The following is a 23,822-nucleotide window of genomic DNA, read 5'->3' on the forward strand; positions in this document are numbered from 1 at the left end:
AATAGTAATTGAGCTTTTTTTCTTCATGGCCCTGGTTGATCTCCTTTGCTCTGCTGCCACCTGCTGGCCGTTTGTGTAATAATTACCATTTCTGCAACCGTTCTTTGCAGTTGAGAGGCTGCATCAAAGACTTATGTTTGCTCTAGCATAAAAAACAAACAAACAAAAAAACGTATAAATACGTCTTTGGGACACTTAAAACATATAAAAAAACTTATTTACACGTTATTGGGAGCAAATGAGTTAAATATCAAGGACATGAAAACTCCAGAAATATTAAATTTTGTGGAGGCGGTAACTGGTTAAATTATTTAGTTTATGAATGACAGTAACGTGTTATAAGTGTTACACAAACACTGACATCAGCAAGGATGAGATGAATATGATTAATAATTCTAATTCAATAATTCTGCAATTGGTTGGCAACCAGTTCAAGGTGTCCCCTGCCTACTGCCCGAATCCGGCTGGGATAGGCTCCAGCAACCCTGGTGAGGAGTAAGCGGTGAAGAAAATGGATGGATGGATAATTCAATCGTAAATCTAAATTAAAAAGTGCAATAATCAGGTCTTTAATAAATGTAAGAAAATACTTTTAAATTCATGTGAACAGTACATTTCAAGAAAACAGTAAGATACAAAAAACAAAATCAGCCTTTAAAATTCTATTTTCTTATGAATTTATGGGAAGTAGAGAGATTAAAATAATGATTCATGGTTTTTAGTGTTTTTTCAATACCATTTTTTGGTCCCCCCCGATATCGATTTTGAGACCCAGTTTTGCAGTATCGGCCAATGCCGATACTGTACTCGATACCTAGTCTATTTGTTTTCAATTTCATGCATCGACAATACATCTACCACGGAAACATAAATCAAACTAAACATATGTGCACTTCAAATGATGCACGTCCGTTACTCTCATTTCAGGGATGACGTCAGCGGTGACTTATTACAGCCACTCAATTTGATGCCAGCTCATTGTGTGGTCCACCTGCGGTTCATCTTTTAACTTCCACTGAAGTTGGTACTATGGCAAATGAAAACACGATCAACGTTCAGCACGGAAATGTAACAAAAGGACCTAACGTAAAAGCTACATGCCACCAAAACTCGAATTAAAATAACAGTTTCAGAGTCAGATGATATTGTTCTTTTGAAATAAAAAGCTTAAATTGTCATGTGCTTGGGGTTGGATCCCAAAGCACAGACACAAATAAGGTTTTAACTATTTATTGACATCGAGAGGCGTAGATTAAACGTGACTAGAAGGGAAGCAAAGAGAGTTGCACAGAGGGACAGAAAGCAATAATCCGGCAAAACACACACGATTCTCAGACTGCTCCTACAGACAGTGAAACGATCTGATTGGTTGCAGCAAGTAAAGGACTAAAGAACGACGATCACATTGGTCCAGACATCACCTAAAGCAGAGGTGTCCAAACTACGGCCCGGGGGCTATTTGCGGCCCGCCGGCCATTTTTCAGTGGCCCGCGACATATGCTAAAAATGGCATTTGACTCAGTTCAATTAAAATTAACAAAACGAAAATGTTTGGAGATGGTCAACATAAGAAGTGAGGGTATCGAAAAACAGGTTCCATTAAAGGTTTTAATTTTAGTTAACTAAAACTAATGAAAAAACTAAAACTAAAATTCAAAAAACAATATTGTTACCAAAATAAAATAAAAACGAAAATGCTTTTTAAAAAACGAAAACTGAAACTACATTTTATGTTTACAAAACTAACTAAAACTAACTGTAAAAACTAATACTAATACTGGAACTAACAAATTAAATGAAAACTAAGCATTTTTTAAAGAATTAAACTAATAAAAACTAACAGAGCCACCCTGAAAACTACTAAAAATTAACTAAAATGAAAAATTCCCAAACTATAATAACCCTACTGCCATATTACAAATAAATTGGTTTATATACTGTAGCATTTTTCTAAATATGGAAAAGCACAAATAAATTATTTGTACAATTTTTAAGACTAAACACAATTTCTCTTCATTACATTATGTGGCCCTTGTGTCCTTCTGATTTTCTGTATGTGGCCCTCAAATGGAAAAGTTTGGACACCCCTGACCTAAAGGATTCAAGATTGACATCACATAACCTAAAACTAGTTGAAACTAGATGATGGTTGCATCAGTTCAAAACAGACACTTGACCTCAAACTTAACAGGTGATGAACTCAAACTCAAACTTAACCCAGGCGTGACCCCAAACATGACATAAATGATGACAATGAAAATGTAGACTTATGTCACAATATGTCCACTGGATGACGTCCCCATTCCGTTCAGCACATTTCCTCGTGCTTTCAAACCTTTCACAAAATGGCACTTGAATGAAACACCTGAATTTCTATATCTGCCGCTGGTCATGTGAAAGAACGCAGAATTTTACAAAAGCTTTCCCAAGAATAATACAGTGATATTTAAAATATGGTCCAGTTTCATTCGAAATAAGTTTGGCTGACTTCAAACTGATTTCAAACCAAAATCCAAATGAAATGCATTTCAATATTATATCAATGTTATGTTATTTATAAGAATGACCAAAGTGTTCATAAGTTTATAACATTTAATTACAGTCCATTTTGAGTGTAATGCTCCAAAGTTGTTGTTGTTGTTTTTTGTTTGTTTGAAAGAATGCTACAATTCTAATCAAGTTGATTACAAAACAGTGCATCTTCATTATATTAGGCCTTATAACTTAGTTGTAACTTTCCCAAATCATAATGTATATAACTATCACAATTTCATATTGGATATTTCAAAATTGCAGTCCATTAAGTGTATCTGGATTTTTGATGGAAAGAGAACAAACATATTTATGTAGGCTTTTAAGATTTTAAAACTTTTAGTAAAGGTTACCAACATGTTTTGGTTGAAAACATTGCCACAATGAAGTTGCTGACAAATATGTATAAACACATTTTCATTATGGAGCATTTATACATTTTTGAATATCAAATAAATGGTGGGGGGCTTAAATGGGGCTGACAGATTTCTGACAGGGCCACACGTAGACCCCCCCCAAGCATCTGGCCACATGAGTTCAAACTGAGTTGCTTACATTCATCCGAATAATATTGAGCTTTTCCGAACCACAATTGAAATGAAATGTATAACCTACAAGATATTATCAATGTAGTTTATGTGATTTTATATAAAGATTTCAAAAAGTCAGTCAATTAGTGTAATTGTATAATGAGAACATGACCGACTGATGCAAGTTTTTAAGATTTCAGTTCATTTTTAGTTAAGTATCATGACAGTTTTCACATGTTTTCTTTGAAACATTGCCCAATTCTTACATGTAATATTTCATGATGGAAGTTGCCTCGACTGTGTGTTTTTCAAGTTTGTCAAGTGTTTTTGAAAGAAAAGAAAAAAAAAAAAAAGGGAAAAGGTCCAAATCCACATTTCAACGCCTGACAGACTTAGCTTTGATATAATTCACCGTGTCCTTAAAGTTCTCCTTCACCGTGGCGGAGGACGATTCCGACGGCAGTTTGACGATGTGGCCGATCCTCTGGAGAGCCTCTTCCAGGCCGACGCCGGTGGACGCGGAGCACGGCAGGACGTACCATTCCCTGTCGCCGCAAATCCTCCGCAGGTTGAAGCCCTCGTTGATTTCGCTGGCGTTCATAGCGCCGTCGGCGTCCTGCTTGTTGGCGAGCACGACGAGCGGGCTGCCGCGCAGCTGCTCGCTCCTCAGGGTGCTCTCCAGTTCCCGCCTCGCCTCCGCCATCCTGGCCCGGTCGGCGCTGTCCACCACGAAGACGATGGCCGCCGTGTCCTGGTGGAAGCTCCGCCAATGGCGGCGCATTTCCGCCTGGCCGCCCACGTCCCACACGGTCAGGGCGAAGTTCTTCTTCTTCTTCCTCACGTCGAGCATTTCCACGTTGAAGCCGATAGTGGGCACCGTGCCGACGAACTTGTTGTGTTTCAGCTTGTACAGGAGGGTCGACTTGCCCGCGTTGTCCAGACCCAGGAGCAGCACCCGGGCCTCGGGTTGTGTGGAGCCCCGCTGCCCCATTCAGGTCATACAGGTACGGCTGTACTCACTCAAGCAGTCCGATGAAGGCGTTTTCTTCTTTTTACCTGCTGAAATGTGGTTTAAGGTGTGTTCTCGCTCAAACGTCATTTCCTTTCGAGAGGGTTTCTGATTTAATGACGTTAATAGATCAACCATTAGCTGACAGGGGACAAAGGAGACTGTCAATTTTCAGTCCAGGCAGGAGAAAGTGGTGGTGTTCCCAAACACTTTTGGATAAAGTGGGTTTTGAGTTTCGACATCTTAAATAATCTTTCCCTATTGAAATAGGCCGACATGAAAAATGTCCAGACCTTCATAAAACACCTTTTTTTTCTAAACACACTAACAATTAAATAGAAAGTTACCGGTAAGTATATGAAACAGTTTATTACGTCATTGTGCTGCTACTTTGCCTCTGCTTCTCTCTCTCTCTCTCTCTCTCTCTCTCTCTCTCTCTCTCTCTCTCTCTCTCTCTCTCTCTCTCTCTCTCTCTCTCTCCATCTCTCTTTCCACCTTCTATCCACCCCCCCCCCTCTCTCTCTCTCTCTCTCTCTCTCTCCCTCTTTCCACCTTCTATCCCCCCCCTCTCTCTCTCTCTCTCTCTCTCTCTCTCTCCTTCCCTCTTTCCACCTTCTATCCACCCCCCCCTCTCTCTCTCTTTCCCTATTTCCACCTTCTATCCACCCCCCCCCCCCTCTCTCTCTCTCTCTCTCTCTCCATCTCTCTTTCCATCTTCTACCCCCCCCCTCTCTCTCTCTCTCTCTCTCTCTCTCTCTCTCTCTCTCTCTCTCTCCCTCCCTCTTTCCACCTTCTATCCACCCCCCCTCTCTCTCTCTCTCTCTTTCCACCTTCTATCCACCCCCCCCCCTCTCTCTCTCTCTCTCTCTCTCTCTCTCTCTCTCTGCACTCGCACACATGCGTCTATGATGGCACAGATTTAGTACCGAAGGTCCCAGATTTAGCCCAAAAAGTCGCCAAATGGGACCTATGTATAAAAAATATATATAATTATTATTTTTTTCCTATATACTAAACCAGTGGTGTCCAAACCTTTTCATTACCACATACGGATAAATGGAAGGATGCAAGCGCCACTTTGAAATTCATCCATCCATTTTCTTGACCGCTTGTTCCTCACAAGGGTCGCGGGGTTGCTGGCACCTATCTCAGCTAGCTCTGGGCAGTAGGCGGGGGACACCCTGGACTGGTTGCCAACCAATCGCAGGGCACACAGAGACGAACAACCATCCACGCACACAAGCACACCTAGGGACAATTCGGAGCGCCCAATTAACCTGCCATGCATGTCTTTGGAATGTGGGAGGAGACCGGAGTACCCGGAGAAGATCCACACAGCCACGGGGAGAACATGCAAACTCCACCCAGGAAGGTCGGAGCCTGGACTCGAACCGGAGTCCTCAGAACTGGGAGGCGGACGTGCTAACCCACTCGTACACCGTGCCGCCCGCTTTGAAGTTCTATGAATTTAATTTATGAAACACACTGAAGTCAATCAAGTATTTTGAAAAAACAAACTGCGGTATAACAGCTTTCTGTTAAAGGTGACAAGGCAAATAGTATCAGATTTTCAAGATTTTTTTGGTAACCTCAGCGCTGTAGCTTTCGTACGCTGACCATTTTTCAAACAGTTACTTGACATACATTCTTCAAACAGAGCACAAAGTGGAAGAAACAATTTTTACTTCAAAAATGGAATCTTTATTCATCTGGATTCTTTGTTCTACGGTGTTTTGAAGAGAAATTGAGTTATTTTAGTTGTAAATAATTTATTTGTATCTGCATAATTAGAAAAACTCTGTAGTGTACAAACAAACCAATGTATAACTAGTAGTGGCATCTATTTCCTTTTTGTTTTTTAACACCATCCCTTCACTCCTTTTTTTTTTTAACAGCTATTTTTAATGTGTGTTGTGGGCCCCAAATGCCCCCTGAGCCGTATTTTGGACACCACTGAACTGAACATAGTAGCCAAACCGCACGTGAGCTCAACCACGACATAAAAAAAGCTGTATGCAACGAATACAAAAACAATCACTGTATCGTCAGTCATGCAGTCGTCTACAAATATAAACAGGAGGTTTATTGTTAAATAAACAAGTCACAATAAAATGTCTACTCCTGTATTGGTTGTGCAACAGAACAAACAAGTGAACGCAACATTAAGCAACTTGGAGAAGTATAACCTGATTGTGCAGGAAGTCGTCGTAAATCTCTCGACTCGTTTGACTTCTCACCAGATTCAAAACAAGCTAAATGGGCATGTAGTGACATGTGACAAGAAAAGAAATGACAATCAATTTCCACACCCTGGGACACGCCACAATTTAGAACACGTCACACGCGCACTCAACTGTATTTAAAAAAATTAATAAAAAACCCCACAACAAAACAAAAGGAAAACAATGTGAACCACCGATTACAAGTTATAAATACTTCACATCCACAAAACAAAGCATAGTCAAGTCAAGTTACTTCTGGAAAGAAAATTGACATTTAAACGTGGCTAATTTAATCCTTTGCTGCAGACTTTCTGAACAATTTACTATTCCTTAACCATAATCTCAACGATCACACCTACTCATCACAATCATAAAACAAAGTTAAAGAGATACTGTACTTATTTAGCCATTTTTGGCAGTCAATATTTTGCCTATAATAAATTTGATATTTTCATTATTTTTCATGTACAATTTAGTACCTTTGAAAACACATTTTGCAACTTGCTGTCGACTGAAAATGACATCACAAGGGCTCAGGTAAACAATCACAGCTCAGCTTGTGAATGTCACATGACCAAACCGAGAAAACAGGTGAGCTTGTGATTGGTTACCCGAGCCCTTGTGATGTCATTTTCAGTCGACAGCAAGTTGCAAAATGTGTTTTTACAGGTACTAATTGTATGTGAAAAATAATGAAAATATCAAATTTATTTACAGGCAAAATATTAACTCTTTTACTGCCACACGTTATTAAAAAAACAACCCCCAATGCCCGCGGATTTCGAGCATTTTAACTCAGAATATTGTGTTCTTTTGCTACATAAACAACATGGGCACCGCATGAAATATCGCATTCCATTCTTTCGTTAGAAAAAAAGTATGTTTCTACCTTATTCCGTTCTTTAGTAATCACCATTTGAAAATAGGTCATTTGAGTGACATTGAGCCAAAATTAAAAAGAAAAAATACATTTTCTCCACAACAGTGACTTTGATACTAATATTTTTTGTTTAGTGACGCGCCGTCAAATTAGGTTTAATGTTACAAAGGCTTTGATCATTCACGTCAACCTTGAAAACGTTACATTTCATCAGATTGTGTCATGTTTCGTTGTAATTCGCAGCTCTAGTTAGGGCCCGAACAGCTACCGCTGCCATCTGCTGGCCATGGTTAGTGGGTGTTTCTGCGTTCACAACTCATTCACCCGGCTGTGCTGCACTTGGACGTTGCACTGACCGACCACTGTTATATTTAAAAAAAAAAAAGGTAGTTGACGTCTCTTAACGTTTATGGCGGCATACATCGTGATTTTACTAAACGTTATTAAACGTTTTTGGCGGTCAAAGAGTTAATGTTTGACTGTCAAAAATGACAAATAAGTAAAGTATCCCTTTAAGTAAATGTATATATCAAAGTGAAGATGCCACAAACAATGAATAATTACATTTCCTCTTTAATTTTAACCCATTACATTTATATAAATGCCATGCATGTAAAGAATACAGTACTGTATTATAGGTTCCCAAGAACACAGCTGCAGTTTGCATGTAAACAATTATTTTTTTTTTTCATATGATGGCCCACTTCTTTTTCTTGGGCTCACGTTCTCCACAATGAAGTCCAACATTGACCATACGAATGTCAAGTGACTAAATCAATCAAAGTCATCGATCCATTCAACTCCAATTAGGACCAGGAATCAATCAACTCATCATGGATCCGCTCCATGTAAAATGCCGCAGATCGCCATGCGTTGGGAGCGCCAAATCCAAAAGGCCAACACGACCGGATTTGTGTTATTCCTCGCTTGATTTTCCGCAATAATTCCTTTCACGTTGCACCTGGGGTCAAGTTCTCGTCCATTGCTCCCTCGGCTTCACCCACACGCCGCCGGTCGGGTTGTCCACGACGTACACCAGCCCTGTGGCGTCGCGGCGGCCGCGGCTCCGCGGTGAGCGGCCCGCGGGCCTCTCCGGTGGCGGCCGCTGCCCAGAATGCCTTCTGACCGACCTCTGGATGCTTACGACCTGGCCTTGAGAAGAACCCGCGTCCAGCTTGGGAGACAAATCCGCCGCGGCCAAACGCTGGAAAATCACGCGCGCCTCTGATGGAGATTTGGAACCTTGCTGACCCATTTTTGATGCAAACTTCTCAAAATTCCACAAGTTTCTCTCTAATATATACCGTATTGAACCGTTGCGCCCCTCCGTCTCTGTTGTGTTGATTGAAGTGTTCCCGTTAAGCAGTCAGTGGGTTTTGTGGTCACCACTTGTGGTCCGGTTCAGACTATTCTGAGTGCGTGCACCTGGCGCAGGCCGTCACTTGGACGTGCAGGGTCGCACATTGATGTAATAGGGGTTGGGTTTCACTGCCGTGCGCCTTGTTGACGTTGTTTACCGGCAGGCGGGTACAGTCATCACGCTGGTGATGTCACCACTGTTAATGGAATTACAGTCCTCCTAATGAAAGTAATTTGACCTTCTAGAACAGGGGTGTCAAACTCATGTTAGCTCAGGGGCCGCACGGAGGAAAATATATTACCAAGTGGGCCGCATCGGTAAAATAACGGTATATAACTTAAAAACGATTGCCGTCAATTAGACGCAGATTTTCGCTATTTGTGTGCCAGCCCTAAATTACGGAGCTCAACTGTAATCATATTGTTCCAAAAAAATAATACAAATGCAAATGGAACGGCCTCCTGGACGTGTTAAATTGACCTGTTTTTCATATATATTGTTCCCAGAATGCATTGCGTGGTGCAGTTAATGACGTTATAAGGACGCTAATCCTTGTCATATCTATTTGTGTTACCAGTACAGTGGTACCTCTACTTACGAAATTAATTGGTTCCGGAAGAAAGTTCTTAAGTAGAAAATTTTGTAAGTAGAGACGCATTTTCCATGTAAATGCCCTAATCCGTTCCGAGCCTCCCAAAATTCAGACATAAATGTTTTATAAAGCATAAAAATGCATCAAAACATGTAACAAATACATGTTACAATTAGATTATTGCACAATGAATGAGAGTTCTGCGTAATGTAAAAAACAAATAATAGAGTAAAGAATAAAAATGATGGTCATTTACCTTTTTAACTGCTGTCCTCATCGTTTTTTGCCCTCTTTGGTTCATGTTCTCTCTCAGAAGTGTTTTTTCTGCCTGGTGTTTTGCAAAGAACTGATCCAAGGATGTTTGGGTTTTTTGTGTTTTTTTTTTGTTTTTAAACAATGCTTCGTAAATGTCCAAGGCAAACATCATCTTAGTGAGCAAACACCCGACTGGTGAACACTTTTTCTGGCCGATTCTTTTAAACAAATTCTGAAACGTCATGGAAACTTCCGGTATGGCGAGGCATCTTTTTTCCAAATAAAGAAGAGAATAATAATAATAATAATAAAATGCAGTAAGGATAACAGTGTAAAATTGAAACAGTATGAAATTATCTTTAAATGTAGAAATAAAAAAAAAATAAAAATGTTTTCAAAAAAACGATGTTTTTTTTATATGTGGTGGTCCATGTGTCATTGTTCCCCCGACCCGTTGAAGTGACAAAGTCCAGAGTGAAGTGATGAGTATGTATTTTATTGTAAAACAGAACAAAAACAAGATGAATATACAGTACACAGATTTGGCAATCTGCTCGACACCAAAAACTCAATAAATAAGGCATATAAGGTAAATTTAAAATACAATAAAACGCTTAGACTTCTTTTATAAAGAAGCCACCTTTCAAGGAGACTTTGTTGGATTTTGCATGGAAACTTTTGAAAGGAAAAACCTTTAAATTTAGAACAAAATAAATAAAAAAAACGTTTGTGTTTAAAATGCTTGGTTTTGTTTACTTTTTTTTTTGTTTCAATGTATGTGGAGTAATGCTCAACCCGTACAATATGCGACTAAATTCCAGCAAGAACACACAATTCATTGAAATGAATACAGTGATGAGTCATAGTTGACCATAACTTTTGCTTAAAGCATATTGCCGCTGACAACACTGGTCATACAGTATATATTGCTTCAGGGGCTACTCACGTTACGTCTCACTGTACGGGTCATGTAGTGCGACACTATGCCTCATCATTCAGATTCTCATGGCAGCTGTCACTGATTACTTTTGTTCTAATAAACCGCATCAGTCAAAGTGTATTCAAGTAGTACAGTGGTGACTTGAGATACCCGACTTGTGAGTTTTTTCGGGAGATGAGCTGTTGCGTTGATCTTCTTTTTCTTTTTGCATGCATATCTGCGTCTGTATTATACTGCCCCCATGTGGCCAAGGCATGCACACCAGAAGGAGCAGCACAATCTCTATTGAATTTTTTATTTTTGGCAAGAACTGATTCATTCTTTACATTCTATTTAATTATTTTATTTTTTTAAATAAAATTACACCATGCTATTTTTCATTCCACTTTTGTTTCTCGACATTCCCTCTAATTTTGCTTTTCCATGAATTTCAGTGGTGAAAGATGATTTGAGATACAAATATTTTGAGTTACAAGCATGGACACAGAACAAACTCATCTCGTATCCCAAGGCACCACTGTACAATGAAGTTGAATCAGATTTGAGTCATATTTTGGGAACGTTGACAAGTTTCTCCTGATCTGCATTGTTAAGTACATACGCAGATTCATCATTATGTTTTTTTATGGTAGTACAATATACAATACAGTACAGTATTACAAATGTGTTTTACCCCATGTTTTCACATCCCTCAAACGTGCTTCTTAGGTTAATTGAAGAATCTAAATTGCCCATACTGTAAGTGTGAATGTGATTGTAACGGGGTATTTTATTTTATTTATCCATATGTGCCCTGCCATTAGCTGACAAACAGTCCAGCCGTTTACTCCACCCCTCACCCAACATCAGCTGGGAGAGGTTCCAACAGCTTCATAAGCCTAATGAGGACAAATGCTATAGAAAATGCATGGCGGGATTGCATTACAGCCTCCATTAGTCACTGAACGCTACATCTCCATTGCTTATCACTTTCTGGGCTCAATTATGTTAGTCCTGAAATCCATTTAAAAATCATTCTCGCTAACATCGTTTTTCCAGCGAGGCACTCTCTTCTTGACGGTGAACAGATTTTTTTTCTCCTAATCCTTAAAATTTAAATAAGGTCAATTTCTTTGGAATATTCTGCAATGGTAACTAGGTGGACTAGTGATTAGCATATCTGCCCATTTGTCGAAAGATCTCACGAAAGTGCATGTTCTCCCCATAATACTCCCAAATTTAAAAGACATGCATGTTAGATTAATTCAAGTTGTCCATAGATGTGAGTGTGAACAGTTTTTCTATCTTATGACTACATTGGCCAATGAATTTGAATCTAATCAGACGCAACAAAACTTTTCAAGATTATTTTTTTGCACTGATTCAAACTCTGTCCTGTTCCCTTTAGCACCTTAGGCTTTCTTAACTCATTCACTCCCAGGACATTTTCGCTATTTTACTGGATTTTGACTGATTTTGCAAGGCCCATAGAATATTGTGTCCTATTGCTATAAAAACATGGAATCTACCAAAAGAAAGATTAGAGCCTCTTCTTTCATCAGGAAAAAAAAAGTATACTTCTATCTTTTTCCATTATTTACAAATCTGTTTAAAACTACGGGGAAAAGGTTTTTGATCTCTTATACTCTGCTGCCATCTGCTGGCCGTTTTTGTAATAACTACCATTGCTTCAAGCATTCTCTTCAGTTCAGAGGCTGCATCAAAGCCAAAACGTATAAATACATCTTTGGGAGCATGGTAATATTTGAAATAGAACGTATTTATACGTTTTTGGGAGTCAATGAGTTAACTACATGACGCAATTGCCGGACAAATTGCGTGTGGATGCTGAAATACTGAATGAAAAATATAGAAACATGGGATCATACTAAATGAGATGGAATGTTGTTAAAAGATATGGAATTATGTGAAATGTTATTGAATGATATTAAAAACTGACGAATGTAGAACGTTCTCAAAAAGTAGTGGTGCAAATACGTACATTGAATGTTGTGGAATGCTATTGAATGATATTTATCTATATGGAATTAGATGAATTTATAATGGTGAAAATATGCAATGTTTGAGTGACAAGTGTGGAATTTTTAATTTTCGATATGTAGAAATTTTGAAAATCATTCCCAAGGTGAACTTGAATGATCTTAACATTTTGAATGTTGAATGGGAAGGAATTGTTAAGCGTATCATTGGAAATGAATAGGGAATTTGTGGGTCAAAAATTGGTGCAATATATCAAGATTGAATGGCAAGGTGAATTCAAAGAAGTGAACGTTTTGAATAAGATTTTTGCCACGTGAGAAATGGGGGAGTTTGAATTTCGAATGGGAGTGAATTTTTGAATGTCTCATACTCTCATTCAAAATGAATGGGAATTTTTGGGAGTGAAAAATATTATTATTGATAAATGTGGCAAAATGGTGAAAGTTAGGAATGAGAAAAAAAATAGCACGAGAAGCGTGAATTTTTGGAACATGTTGAAGTTGAAATTGTTTGAATCTGTCGAGAATTGCAGAAGTAGTTGAAGAACAACACATGGTGGAATAAAACGATATAATAAAAACTAGACTAAGTGCAATTTCTGGAGAAATTGCGTGGGAATGCTGAAAGCTGAATGCTAATAGCTGAATGCTTATTAAGTAAATTGAAAGATAAATTATGTGAGAAAAAGTTTTAATTGAGAGTTGAAAGATAAATGAATAAAAAGAATTGAGCAGTTTCACAGAGCTGGGCGTGGAAAGTGGGACTTAGAAAAAGTTCAATGTCAGTCCCATTGAAAATGAACGGTGAAAAGTTGATATTTAACGTCAAATTGTGTGAGTATTGTAAGTAACGTGGAATCAGACGTATGAAGGTACGAAGGTGTGAATTTTTGGAGCAAGTTGAAATTTCAACTGTGTGAATCGTAAGTATTATGTGGGAGTTGCTTCTCGGCAAAAAAAGTGAGAATAAAAATCACAATAACATATGTGGGATTCTTTCAGCATTCCCACAATAAACGCAGAATAACATGAATGAATGCTTTTAGCATTCACATAATAAAATAATAAAAGCAGCCCCTCGTCAAGGTTTTTTTTTTTCCTGATGTTTTTTTGTTTTGTTTTTTTGAGTTTTTCCTTGCCCTTTTGTGGTTGGATTAGGGGATGTCGTTGGTATTTGTCAAATGTGGGCATGTGAAGACCTTTGAGACTCTTGTGTGATTAATGGCTATATAAATAGACTTGACTTATAAATGAGTAACTACAATATATTGAGTAATATTTACGAATTAGGGATTAGGTTCAGCAACATAGCTAAAAATGGCAACACGTCGTAAAATCCGTATTTTGCAAGCTTGTATAGGTCAAACTTGAAAACAAAAAATGAAAATATCTCAAAAGCCTTATGTACTAGAAAAAAAATACTTTTTTTTTTTTTTAAATCAGTGCAAAAAAAATATGTTTAGTGACATATAGCGCTTTGATGAAACTTTGCTGTTGACTATTGCTAGCAACCAGTCCAGTGTCCTCTCCTCTCACCCTAACCAAAGTCAGCAGAGATCGTCTCCAGCTCACCCGCAACCCTAAAAAAAAAACAAGCCAAGGATGTGCTGCTCACATTTAACTGGGGCGAGGCGTTTATTCGAGCATATGCCACTATTTGAGAAAATCTGGTAAATGGGGACATTGTTGCGATCAATACAGCAAGAAGGCTGGATTTTCCCCACACGTTACAATGAGGCACTAACTGTAGCCTCTTCTAAAGAAGCTTCTGTGGGGATGAACCAATCGGCTACATTTGTAAACTTGAATGATACATGCTGGTACTTTTTCTTAGGCGATGTTTAATGGTTTTTAGATTCCCTTGTCTTAATTTGGTGTGTTTGATTCATCCGCTTGTACACTTGGCCAATACTCGTGCTGGTCTCTGTCCTCCTGTAGTATTACTGTACACGACGGGTAAAACCACGTACAGTCCACTTGACTTACTCCCCCGCCTTGCTGCTCGCCGCCGCCCCGCTTTTGAACTTGACCACCATGACGGTGATGTTGTCTGGGCAACCGCGGTAGAAGGACTGCAGGACGATGCTTTTGGCGCCAAAGTGCGGCTCGTCCAGGCGCTCGCGGACAAAGCGCACCGCCTCCTCGTTGCTGAAGGCGTCCCACAGGCCGTCGGACGCCAGGATCATGAACTCGGGCTGCAGTTTGTCCAGGTCGAACGTCATGATGTCCGGGTCGGGGATGACCACGTTGAGGTTCTTGAGCGGGTAGTCGCCGAGAGAGCGGGACATGGCCAGAATTCCCTGAACTCGCCAGGAACCGTTGAAACTGATGAAGCCTCCTGCGGGAAGGGGTGAGAAGATGCTGTGTCAGAATACGCCAGGAGGGGGCATCCAAGTGCTGCGAATGTTTGCCACGAGGCTTTTGGTTCACAGTCGGTGTGAAGTAAAATATCATAAGGTGTGCTGCTGGAAATTCCTATATACAGCAGTGACTTTGAGATATGAGTAACTTGAATTCAGAGTTTCTTAAGATGGTGTGTGGTGGCAGTGTACTCAACTCACTTGAGTAAACATAAAACAAAGGGAATTTAAAACCATAGTGTTGCCTTACAGTCTGTTTAGCTTAATCCCAACAAACAATGCATATTTATAGCGAAAATATCCATCAATTTCGTCTATCTTTGGACCTTTGGGGTATCCTGTATTCATGTATTTATGTTGATATTGCTGCATGAACGTGCAAGAGAAGGAAGGTCAAAAACATTTTTTGAGAATTGTAGTTTACGGTATTAAACAATAATTAGTGACTTTTTTTAAATTTTGTACCTGACAGTCCACGTAAAAAATAAAATAAAACAAATAAATAAAAATAATAATAATAATAAATAAATAAATAAATAAAACGATTAATTAAATGAATAAAAACATAAATACAAAATAAAACAAAGCATTAAAAAAAAATTTTAAAAACAAAAGTCAAAATGAAGTTAAAAAAAGTATAATGAAAAATGCAAAACTATTATCACCCTGGTACTGTACTATGGAGGACCAAAACTGCCAAAATTCAAAATAAATGACTAAATAAATAAATAAATTACCTAAAGTGAAAATAAAAATGAATATAAAAAAGCAGAATTCGAAAATTATATTTATATAAAAAAAAAGGGAATAAATCCGTTTTTTATTTTCACTTTTAGTCATTTATTTATTTATCTATTTATTCAGTCATTTATTTATTTTGAATTTTGGCTGTTTTGGTCCTCCATACTGTACAGACAAAACTCTTAACACAAATACAGCACATGTATTTATTTTTATTTTTTTTTAAATCTACAATTGCTGTCCGCAAACAGTGGAGCAACACGCATGTAACATGTACACAGACAATTCACCAATGCACACTGGAATATTTTCTTAATTAATCGTTTGTGAAAATTGACTTACAAATTAAAGCAGCTGTGAAATACTTCTTGCCTCGATCTGTATTATACGATGCCGGCAACTTATAGTGACAGGCAGAACAATGAAATGTTTTTCCACTAGATGTCAGAACAGGTCTAATTAGCCAATTTTTTTCCGGGTAGTCAGGAGGATATGAAAGGCAAAACTATTGTCCAATCATGTTTATTTTGATATTCCCCAATCTTTGTGAAGTAACTGGAAAACTGCAAAATAAATTTTTGATTAAAAATAAAAGTTTTTATTTTTAAGCTATGATGTGTCCACTACAGAGGACATTTTTAAAAACTGAATTGCTAGGCTCAAATACAGTTAAAATAATTCAAACAATACTTTAATGTGTTCTTAAGAGTCTGATAGAAAACATGCTAACAACATTTAAAGCCTAAATTTGTTCAATAAAAAGTGTTATACACTTACTATTCCTCTTCCCTAAAAAGTGCTTGCACTGAGGGAAGCCCCACCCCTACACATTTGGTATCATTGGAAAGCTCTGAATGTCCTCTATAGAGTACAAAATTCAATAATTAATAATAATTAATAATTCAATCGTATGCACTGGGTGGCAGATATTCAGGTTTAAAAAGGTCCACTACAGTGGACAAATGTGAATTGCTGGTAGTCAGGAGGATAAAACAGAGTAACAGATTTGTCTTCAACTATTAAACAGGCTCAGATGTCTCACAAAATAAAGTGGTGAGTAAAGTGATACGAAATCATCACTCTTTTTCTAACATTTGGAATTTTTCTCATGTACAAAATGTGCCGTGGCTCAGTAAATGATGGCAACCACTGCTGGAGGCAGCGCAGTCATCACTTTTACTGATTCGAATAGTTTTTCCTCTTATCTTACCCGCCCTCTTGATCCTCTTGCGCTCTTTGAGCTGATACGGTTTGTGGTCGTGTGATAGTGCGATGGCGTTGCCGTCTTTGTCGCACAGGACGCCGCGGGAGTCGCCGACGTTGGCTACTGTCAGTTCTCGGTCTGATAGTAGCGCCACCAGACACGTTGTTCCTGGACGAGACATTTTTGAAAAGGAAATGTTATACTACTACTTAAGTTACATTAATAGAATGTAAATTAGACCCGGTTTTGCCACTTACAAAGTAAGTGGAAGTGTAATTTCTAAACAGTGACATTTAAGAATGAAATTTAATGTTAATAAAAATAAAATAAAGACAAAATTTTTGACATAATTAGGTTTTATTTAAAGGGGAAGTCAGCCTTAAACATTTGTTGACAATAATATGTTATATGTGACCTCACTAGTGTAAACATGACCTTCTGATTGATATTACATTTATGGAATATGAGTTATGAAGCAAAATCCAGCTGTTTTTATTCATCTCAGGGGGGCAGCCATTTTGCCACTTGCTGTTGACTGAGAATCACAGTTGCTCAGGGCCCAGGCAATGACCAATCACAGCTTACCTGCAAGTGGCAAAATGGCCACATTCTGCAATTATTAAAAAAAGAAAAAAGAAAAAAAAAGATGGATTAATTCATATTCCACTAACGCAATATTAACCAGAATTCTGTATTTAAACTATTGGGGCAACATAGAACATAGTATTGTCAATAATATTTTTTTTTTTGGTTTGACTTCCACTTTAAAAAAATAAATAAATCTGAATTTCAATTAACATAAAAAGGCTACTTGTTTCTATTTTTTATTTTTTTTTGTAATTCTTTCTAGAATTCACAAAATAATTAAAAAATAAAATCTCAAAGGTAGTCTTTTGCACTTGACATATTTAACTTCTAATTCCCTAATTTTAGGGACAGGACTTGGGTTCGAGTCTGGGCTCCGGCCTTCCTGGGTGGAGTTTGCATGTTCTCCCCGTGCCCGCGTGGGTCTTCTCCGGGTACTCCGGTCTCCTCCCGCATTCCAAAGACATGCATGGCAGATTATTGGGCGCTCCGAATTGTCCCTAGGTGTGCTTGTGAGTGTGGATGGTCGTTCGTCTCTGTGTGCCCTGCGATTGGCTGGCAACCAGTCCAGGGTGTCCCCCGCCTACTGCCCAAAGCCAGCTGAGATAGGCTCCAGCACCCCCCCTTGTGAGGAATAAGCGGTCAACAAAATGGATGGATGGATGAAATTTAGGGACCTCCTACTGTCACACAATCTGGTGGGACTTTCTCTATAAGCTAGAATGCATACTGTACTGTCATCCATGTTCTTTTTTTTTTTTTTAAGATCACATTATTGAAGCTAAAAATAAAGAGCAAAGTGCGCAACAAACATTTTTTTTTTTTTTTTAGCTGACGCAATCTCAAAATAGTGAGTGCATTTCCAGGTTGAAAATGTGAATGTCTCCTTCCTCCATTTATGTTTATGTAGCATGGTATGGACTCATGTGAGTAGTCAACGTGCTGAAAACGTAACAACAATGATGTCATTTCCTCAGACGGGAATGTGAAGTTGCAGTTTCCCACAATGCCTCACTATGTTCAAGTTGTAAATAGAGGAAATGAGTTTCCCTTTCTTACGTTTTCCATAATGTACACTTATTTGTTGAGTGCTTTTAGTGAGTAGTACTGATGTGTTAGTAATCAAGTGTCCTCCTGTATTTCATTATTAACTATTAGTTTTGTCGAATTCACAATCCGTGATTGTGTTAAGAAACTACTTCCAAGAAAACCGCATGAACCTTGTTTCACAGTCACGTCGCGGTTTGACGTTATTGACGACCTGCTTCCTCCCTTCCAGCGCAAACGGCTTCCTGTACACTGACCCGCTTCGTCGTGATTGGCCGACAGCTTGTCCAGCATCTCTCGGTCCACGTTCAGGATGCGCTGCTCCAGGATGGCGGCGTACGACGGGGCGCTTTCCTTCCTTTCCCGCTCCAGCGCCTGCAGCTGCTGCCTCAAGGCTTCGGGCAGGTGAGCCTTCACGTAGTCGGCCGCGGCCTTGTGGAAAGGGGCGGGGAGGACGGGGACAAAAAGGAGTGAACACAAACGAGGTTTTAGATTGGATAGACCAAACTGATGTAAAGGCTTTTATCAGCCTATTTAATTTTACAGTCACTTATATTGAGCACGCCTCATGAATTATTAAGCAAGAGCCATCATACTTGCCCTCCTATTGCTTTCTCCCTCATTTTGCTAGGCAAGATTATGGAGAAGCTTGATAATCATAATATAGCCAGAATTATGTTTTTTTTTTTATTAAAAAAAAAAAAATAGTTTGGATACAAATTATTTTTTTTGCAGTGGAAACTCTCCATCACATTATGATAGGGTGTTCTGTAATACACTTTATTTTTTTTATTTTTTTACTCTATAAATTCTGTATTTTATATGTATGTATTTTACAGTAGATTGTCAAACTATGGCACAAATTACAGTAACTATTCGGACTTTCAATTATGTCACGTGGCTTCAACATTTTCTTTAATGGCGTATAGTACATTTGCTAGTATTTAACTTTAAAATACAATATATTTAGAATCGTTAGCCTAAATTGTAATTTAGGTCCAGTTTTATTTAACTTCATGCGGAATAACGCAATAAATATATTGAAATGAAATCTATAGTGGCTAAGTTCAAATTGATACCACTTGTGAAATAAGTCAATTTTAACTCATTTGCTCCCAAAGACGTTTTTTTTTTTTGGGGGGGGGTTGTTTTTTGTTTTTGCTAGCGCATACAGAAGGCTTTGATGCAGCCTCTGAGCTCAAGAGAATGCTTGGAGCAATGGTGGTTATTACAAAAACGGACAGCAGGTGGCAGCAGAGTATAAGAAATCAACCAGGGACATGTTGCAAAAAGCTCTTTTCCCCACTGTTTTAAACAGATTTGTGAATAATGATTAAAACCTAGCTACATTCGAATGCTAACTGCTGCAAAACGGAAAGAGATAGAAATATACTTTTTTTTCCTGACTCGGATCTTTCTTTTGGTAGGTTCCAAGTTTTTATAGTAATAGAACACAATAGTCAGCGGGCCTTGAAAAATCAAGTCAAAATCCAGTAAAATAGCTGGGAGCAAAGTGGGTTGGCTTCAGATAAAATGGATGAGAGTGGGAGTAAATGAGTTAATTACAAGTTCAACAAAAACGCTCCACCTGCAAATTGATGAGCACTTCCTATTTAAATAGGTGTTCACCTGATGCAATAGTGACACCTAAAGGTCAACTTTGTGACCTACACACAAGTTGGCCCTTACAAAATTCTTATTAAAGTAGATGATCATAATAATAATTTGATATTAAACCAAATTTGTCAGTGATAATTTCCCCAAAGTTAAACCAAAATTTGAAACTGCCATCGTGTGTGATGTCATCAAATCCTGTGGGACTTCAGCGAAAGAATTAAGTCCACTTTTTCGTTGCTATTTTTTTGTGTTTTGCTTGGAGACAAAACAGAAGGACATCAGTGATAGCGAAGATGGAAACTTATTACGTGTCCGACAGGCATCTTCACAAGGTCAGCATTTTGGATTTATTTTAGCTTTTTGTAACTTTGATAGTGGTGTTAAAATGTTAGTTACATTTAGTGTTAATAAACTTTTTAAAAAAAAGTAGTATTGTTTGTTACTATCCATGTCAATACATGTTTGATTATTGCCTGCATCTCTGCCAACTGAGATTAGTCTAACTGTCATCTTCAAGATCTTGTTAGTTTCAGACTACAAACACACATGATCCAATCTATTACAAAGGATTATAGCAATAGAGAAACCCAATAAACGTATGGTCGAATAACCCTAATAAATAAAATATAAGATGTAGAATGAGAATAATGAAGTGCACAACGAAAGAAAGCCAAAAACATCCCGTTGCGTAAATGTGCGTTTACAGTCTCCAACTTGCAATCATGGGAAAGGGCCGAACAAACTGCCAAGAGCGACAGGAAATGAAAGACGGATACAAGATATGGAAGGAGAGGGTGTCGAGTTCTGCGGTGGCCCTGCAGCAGGAGGATCGCATTAAAAAATTGTTCAATTACGTTTCCATCCGCAGAGAATTTTTGAGGAAATGAAATCCTTAAGCTTCAAAATTGTTGTGCCAACAATCTGGAAATGTCTCCCCAAACAACAGAAAATATAGTTTTGCTCAGGATAATAACACTTGTATTTATAGTGACTAGGGGTGTGAATTGCCTAGTACCTGACGATTCGATTCGTATCACGATTCACAGGTCACGATTCGATTCGATATTGATTAATCCCGATACGAATTTATAAGTCGATTGTTGCGATTTTTTTTCATTAAAATTTAGAAAATACTAATCAGTAAGCTTGTAGAGTGTAAGATTTATATGAAAATGTATTATTTATTTATCTGAAATTTCAGTCTTATAGAGGTTGTAATCTGTTTCATGTTTGAACAGCATTAAAATAAAATATTAAGGCTTAATGTTCCGTTCATATAACATTCTTCCATGCTCAAGGTGTGAATCCTAACCCGAAGTCAGACGTTTTGTTGAATATTTTTCCATTAAAAATGGAAGTTTAAAAATCGATTCACACACACACACACACACACACAAAAAAGGCAATGATGATAAGACGTTGAATCGGTAAGACTACCGAATGAACAATTCTGAGCTCTTAAAAAAAAAAACACCCCTAAATTAGTGACTATAATAGCCTTGATTTCTTTACACTGCGCATTGAATTCCAAGTTGTGTCAACTTGAGATGCGAGCGCCATACGGTGGCAGTCATTTCCATTCATTTCAATGGAGCAAATGAAACTTGTATCTCAAGGCACAACTGCATATTGGGTGGTGGGGTTGGGGGTTAATAATACTAGTGATAGACCGATATGTTTTTTTCAAGGCCGATACCGAGACAGATTATTAGTAAACAAGGAGACCGATAACCGATATTTCAAGCCCATATTCAATTTGCAATAAAATTGAAAAAAAAAATATTTTAAACAATATTGACAATTTGTTAAAAATTGCAGCGCTTCCAGGGTCGTTAGCATGTGTTAAGCTAAATTAAAAAAATAAATAAATAAATAAAAATAAATAAATAAAATAATAATAATAATTAAAAAGCAAGTAAATTGCTTCCCAAGTTTTCTAAATTTTCAACATAATTTCTTGATTTAATTTTTTAAAATAAAAAGTGTAAGGTGTTCAGTTTTTTTTTTTTTCTCCTTTCCCTCCAATAAAGTGGAAATTTAAATAGACCCATAAATGAAAAGTTCCCCATATCTCACGGAGTGACAAATGCATGCTAATGTCGCTAATTTGGGGTTTTTGTTCGGGTTCGTAAAAAGTTTCAAAAGATCTTCGCAGTGAGAAATTGTCTGAATATGTTCCAAATGTGTTTACGATAAATAAAAACTGACTGAACATCTTCAAATTCCTGATGAAAACCACAAATTCGTTACGTTCACAAGTATTCACTGCTCAGTGAGATACCAGCTTTATCGGCCTTCAGATTCAAAAAATGGCCGATGCCGATATTTGTCAAAATGCCAAATATCGGCACCGATAATCGGCCCGGCCGATAATCGGTCTATCCCTAAATAATACCAGTGACAGATGGGCTATAATGGGATGCTCAGTCTGATGACATGAACTCTACTGACCTTTGACGACACAGAGAGTGTTAGGAAGACAAAAACACACACACACACATGTGCTTTCTTTGTGATAGCTCCAGCAGTGAGTAGGGGGGTGCACACAAAGAAACACAAAGCAGTAGTAAGAATAAGAACACTGTTTTAAAAGTACAGTTAACTCTACTGCTACTAATAAGCTAATTAAAGCCCACTTTCACATTACTGCACTACAATCTAATCAAATAAAACACAGGCATTTCCTGTGTAGCCTATCTGCATCGTGTGATGCTGCTGCTGATGTATTTTGGAGTCCAGAATGACGCATTCAGGTGCAACAGGGAGGCCCGCGCCGCTTACCTCCCCGCCGTGGCCGTCAAAGATGCCGAAGATGGACGGGTGGCTCTTGTTGGCGATGTCCGTGAGCACCTCGTAGCGGTCCTCCATGTGGTCCCGTCTGCCTTGTATGGAGTACACGGCCACGTTGTCGCTCTTGAACTCCCAGGTCTTGGAGAACTCGGCGTCCAGCACGCTGAGGCCTCCCAGCCGGTCGTTGTGCATCATCTCGGCCACTTTGCCCTTCACCATCTTCACGGCGTCGCGGCTCGACTTGACGATGGTCTTCACCTCGTCCGTGTGGAAGAAGTAGCTCCATAGCGCCAGGCTGATGCACAGCAGGAACAACGTCTCCGGCCTGAGGAGAAAATAGCGCATGATCCGACCCAGAAGAGACAAGAGCGTCATCGTGTCTCCTATCATCACACGCCGACCAGAGAACGGTTCACTCCATCAACGGGGGACATTGAACGCACCACCGACGCCACCGAGCGTGTGCGGCCGCGACTACCGCACGCCGGGCGGGTATGAATCAGGCGGCGGGGCCACCCTCATTCGCTTCGGCTGTAAATGAGCAGCGAAACGACGACCGAATTGAGCTCGATGTCTCGCGGTCTATCTCAGGAGGCGGACGCGGATGTTGCTGGTGGATAGACCCACCCCGAGGAGAGCGACGCGGGGGGGGGCGGGTGGAAGAAGAGGAACAGCTTTCCTTCGTTTGGCAGCGCGGAACCGAATTTTACGTCTCACTTCGAAACAGTTCGGCATTTAAAACACAAACGCACACACGCATCACTTTGTACAAGACGAAACTATGACGGAAGTAAGCCACGGGCTTGATAACATGCTTTTGTTTTGAAAATACCCAGCAAACGTTGCGACATTCGAGTGTTTACCTTGACGCCTAACATCACGTGATTGTAAAACCGCAGCCAGAGGGCCGATCACTCTCTTCCGGTTTGACGTGATGTGTTGTGCTAGTTAGCATAATAAAATTGTTTAAGTTCGAGAATGAAAATGCATATTTTTTTGGGATTAAAGACAAATTAAAAGTCGTATGTTTTTTAGAATAAGGCATTTTTGAGAAATACTTATATTGTATTTTCAAAATACAGTAGTCATATATTTTTGGGATAAAATGTATGTTTTTTTTTTTAAATTAAAAAGTACATTTTTGAGATAAAACATGGTGTCTGCGTTAATGAAGTTGTA

At 38.7% G+C, this 23,822-nt stretch overlaps 2 protein-coding genes across 2 annotated transcripts; both read right to left on the minus strand.

Annotated features, from left to right (window-relative positions):
* Nucleotides 1-2,574: 2,574 nt before the first annotated feature.
* On the minus strand, nucleotides 2,575-4,438 carry arl14 (ADP-ribosylation factor-like 14). Its single transcript, XM_077514984.1, has one exon. The coding sequence runs from the start codon at nucleotides 4,051-4,053 to the stop codon at nucleotides 3,439-3,441; it is 615 nt and encodes a 204-aa protein (XP_077371110.1). The 5' UTR covers nucleotides 4,054-4,438; the 3' UTR covers nucleotides 2,575-3,438.
* A 5,784-nt stretch (nucleotides 4,439-10,222) lies between these two features.
* ppm1la (protein phosphatase, Mg2+/Mn2+ dependent, 1La) lies at nucleotides 10,223-23,395 on the minus strand. Its single transcript, XM_077514974.1, has 4 exons — nucleotides 22,635-23,395; nucleotides 18,494-18,668; nucleotides 16,611-16,772; nucleotides 10,223-14,637 (listed from the first exon to the last, which is right to left on the minus strand). The coding sequence occupies exons 1-4, from the start codon at nucleotides 23,031-23,033 to the stop codon at nucleotides 14,282-14,284; spliced, it is 1,092 nt and encodes a 363-aa protein (XP_077371100.1). The 5' UTR covers nucleotides 23,034-23,395; the 3' UTR covers nucleotides 10,223-14,281.
* Nucleotides 23,396-23,822: the final 427 nt, after the last annotated feature.

This window comes from Festucalex cinctus, chromosome 1, assembly GCF_051991245.1.
Source record: "Festucalex cinctus isolate MCC-2025b chromosome 1, RoL_Fcin_1.0, whole genome shotgun sequence".
In the NCBI taxonomy this organism is placed as follows: Eukaryota; Metazoa; Chordata; class Actinopteri; order Syngnathiformes; family Syngnathidae; genus Festucalex; species Festucalex cinctus.

Bases quoted from the DNA above. Each gene is read 5' to 3' on its own strand.
- arl14 (XM_077514984.1), bottom strand. From the start codon at position 4,053: ATGGGGCAGCGGGGCTCCACACAACCCGAGGCCCGGGTGCTGCTCCTG.
- ppm1la (XM_077514974.1), bottom strand. From the start codon at position 23,033: ATGATAGGAGACACGATGACGCTCTTGTCTCTTCTGGGTCGGATCATG. The intron at 18,669-22,634 runs GTAAGCGGCGCG...CCTTTCCACAAG, and splicing joins TTGACGGCCACGGCGGGGAG to GCCGCGGCCGACTACGTGAA. The intron at 14,638-16,610 runs GTAAGATAAGAG...CCCTTCCCGCAG, and splicing joins CAAGAGGATCAAGAGGGCGG to GAGGCTTCATCAGTTTCAAC.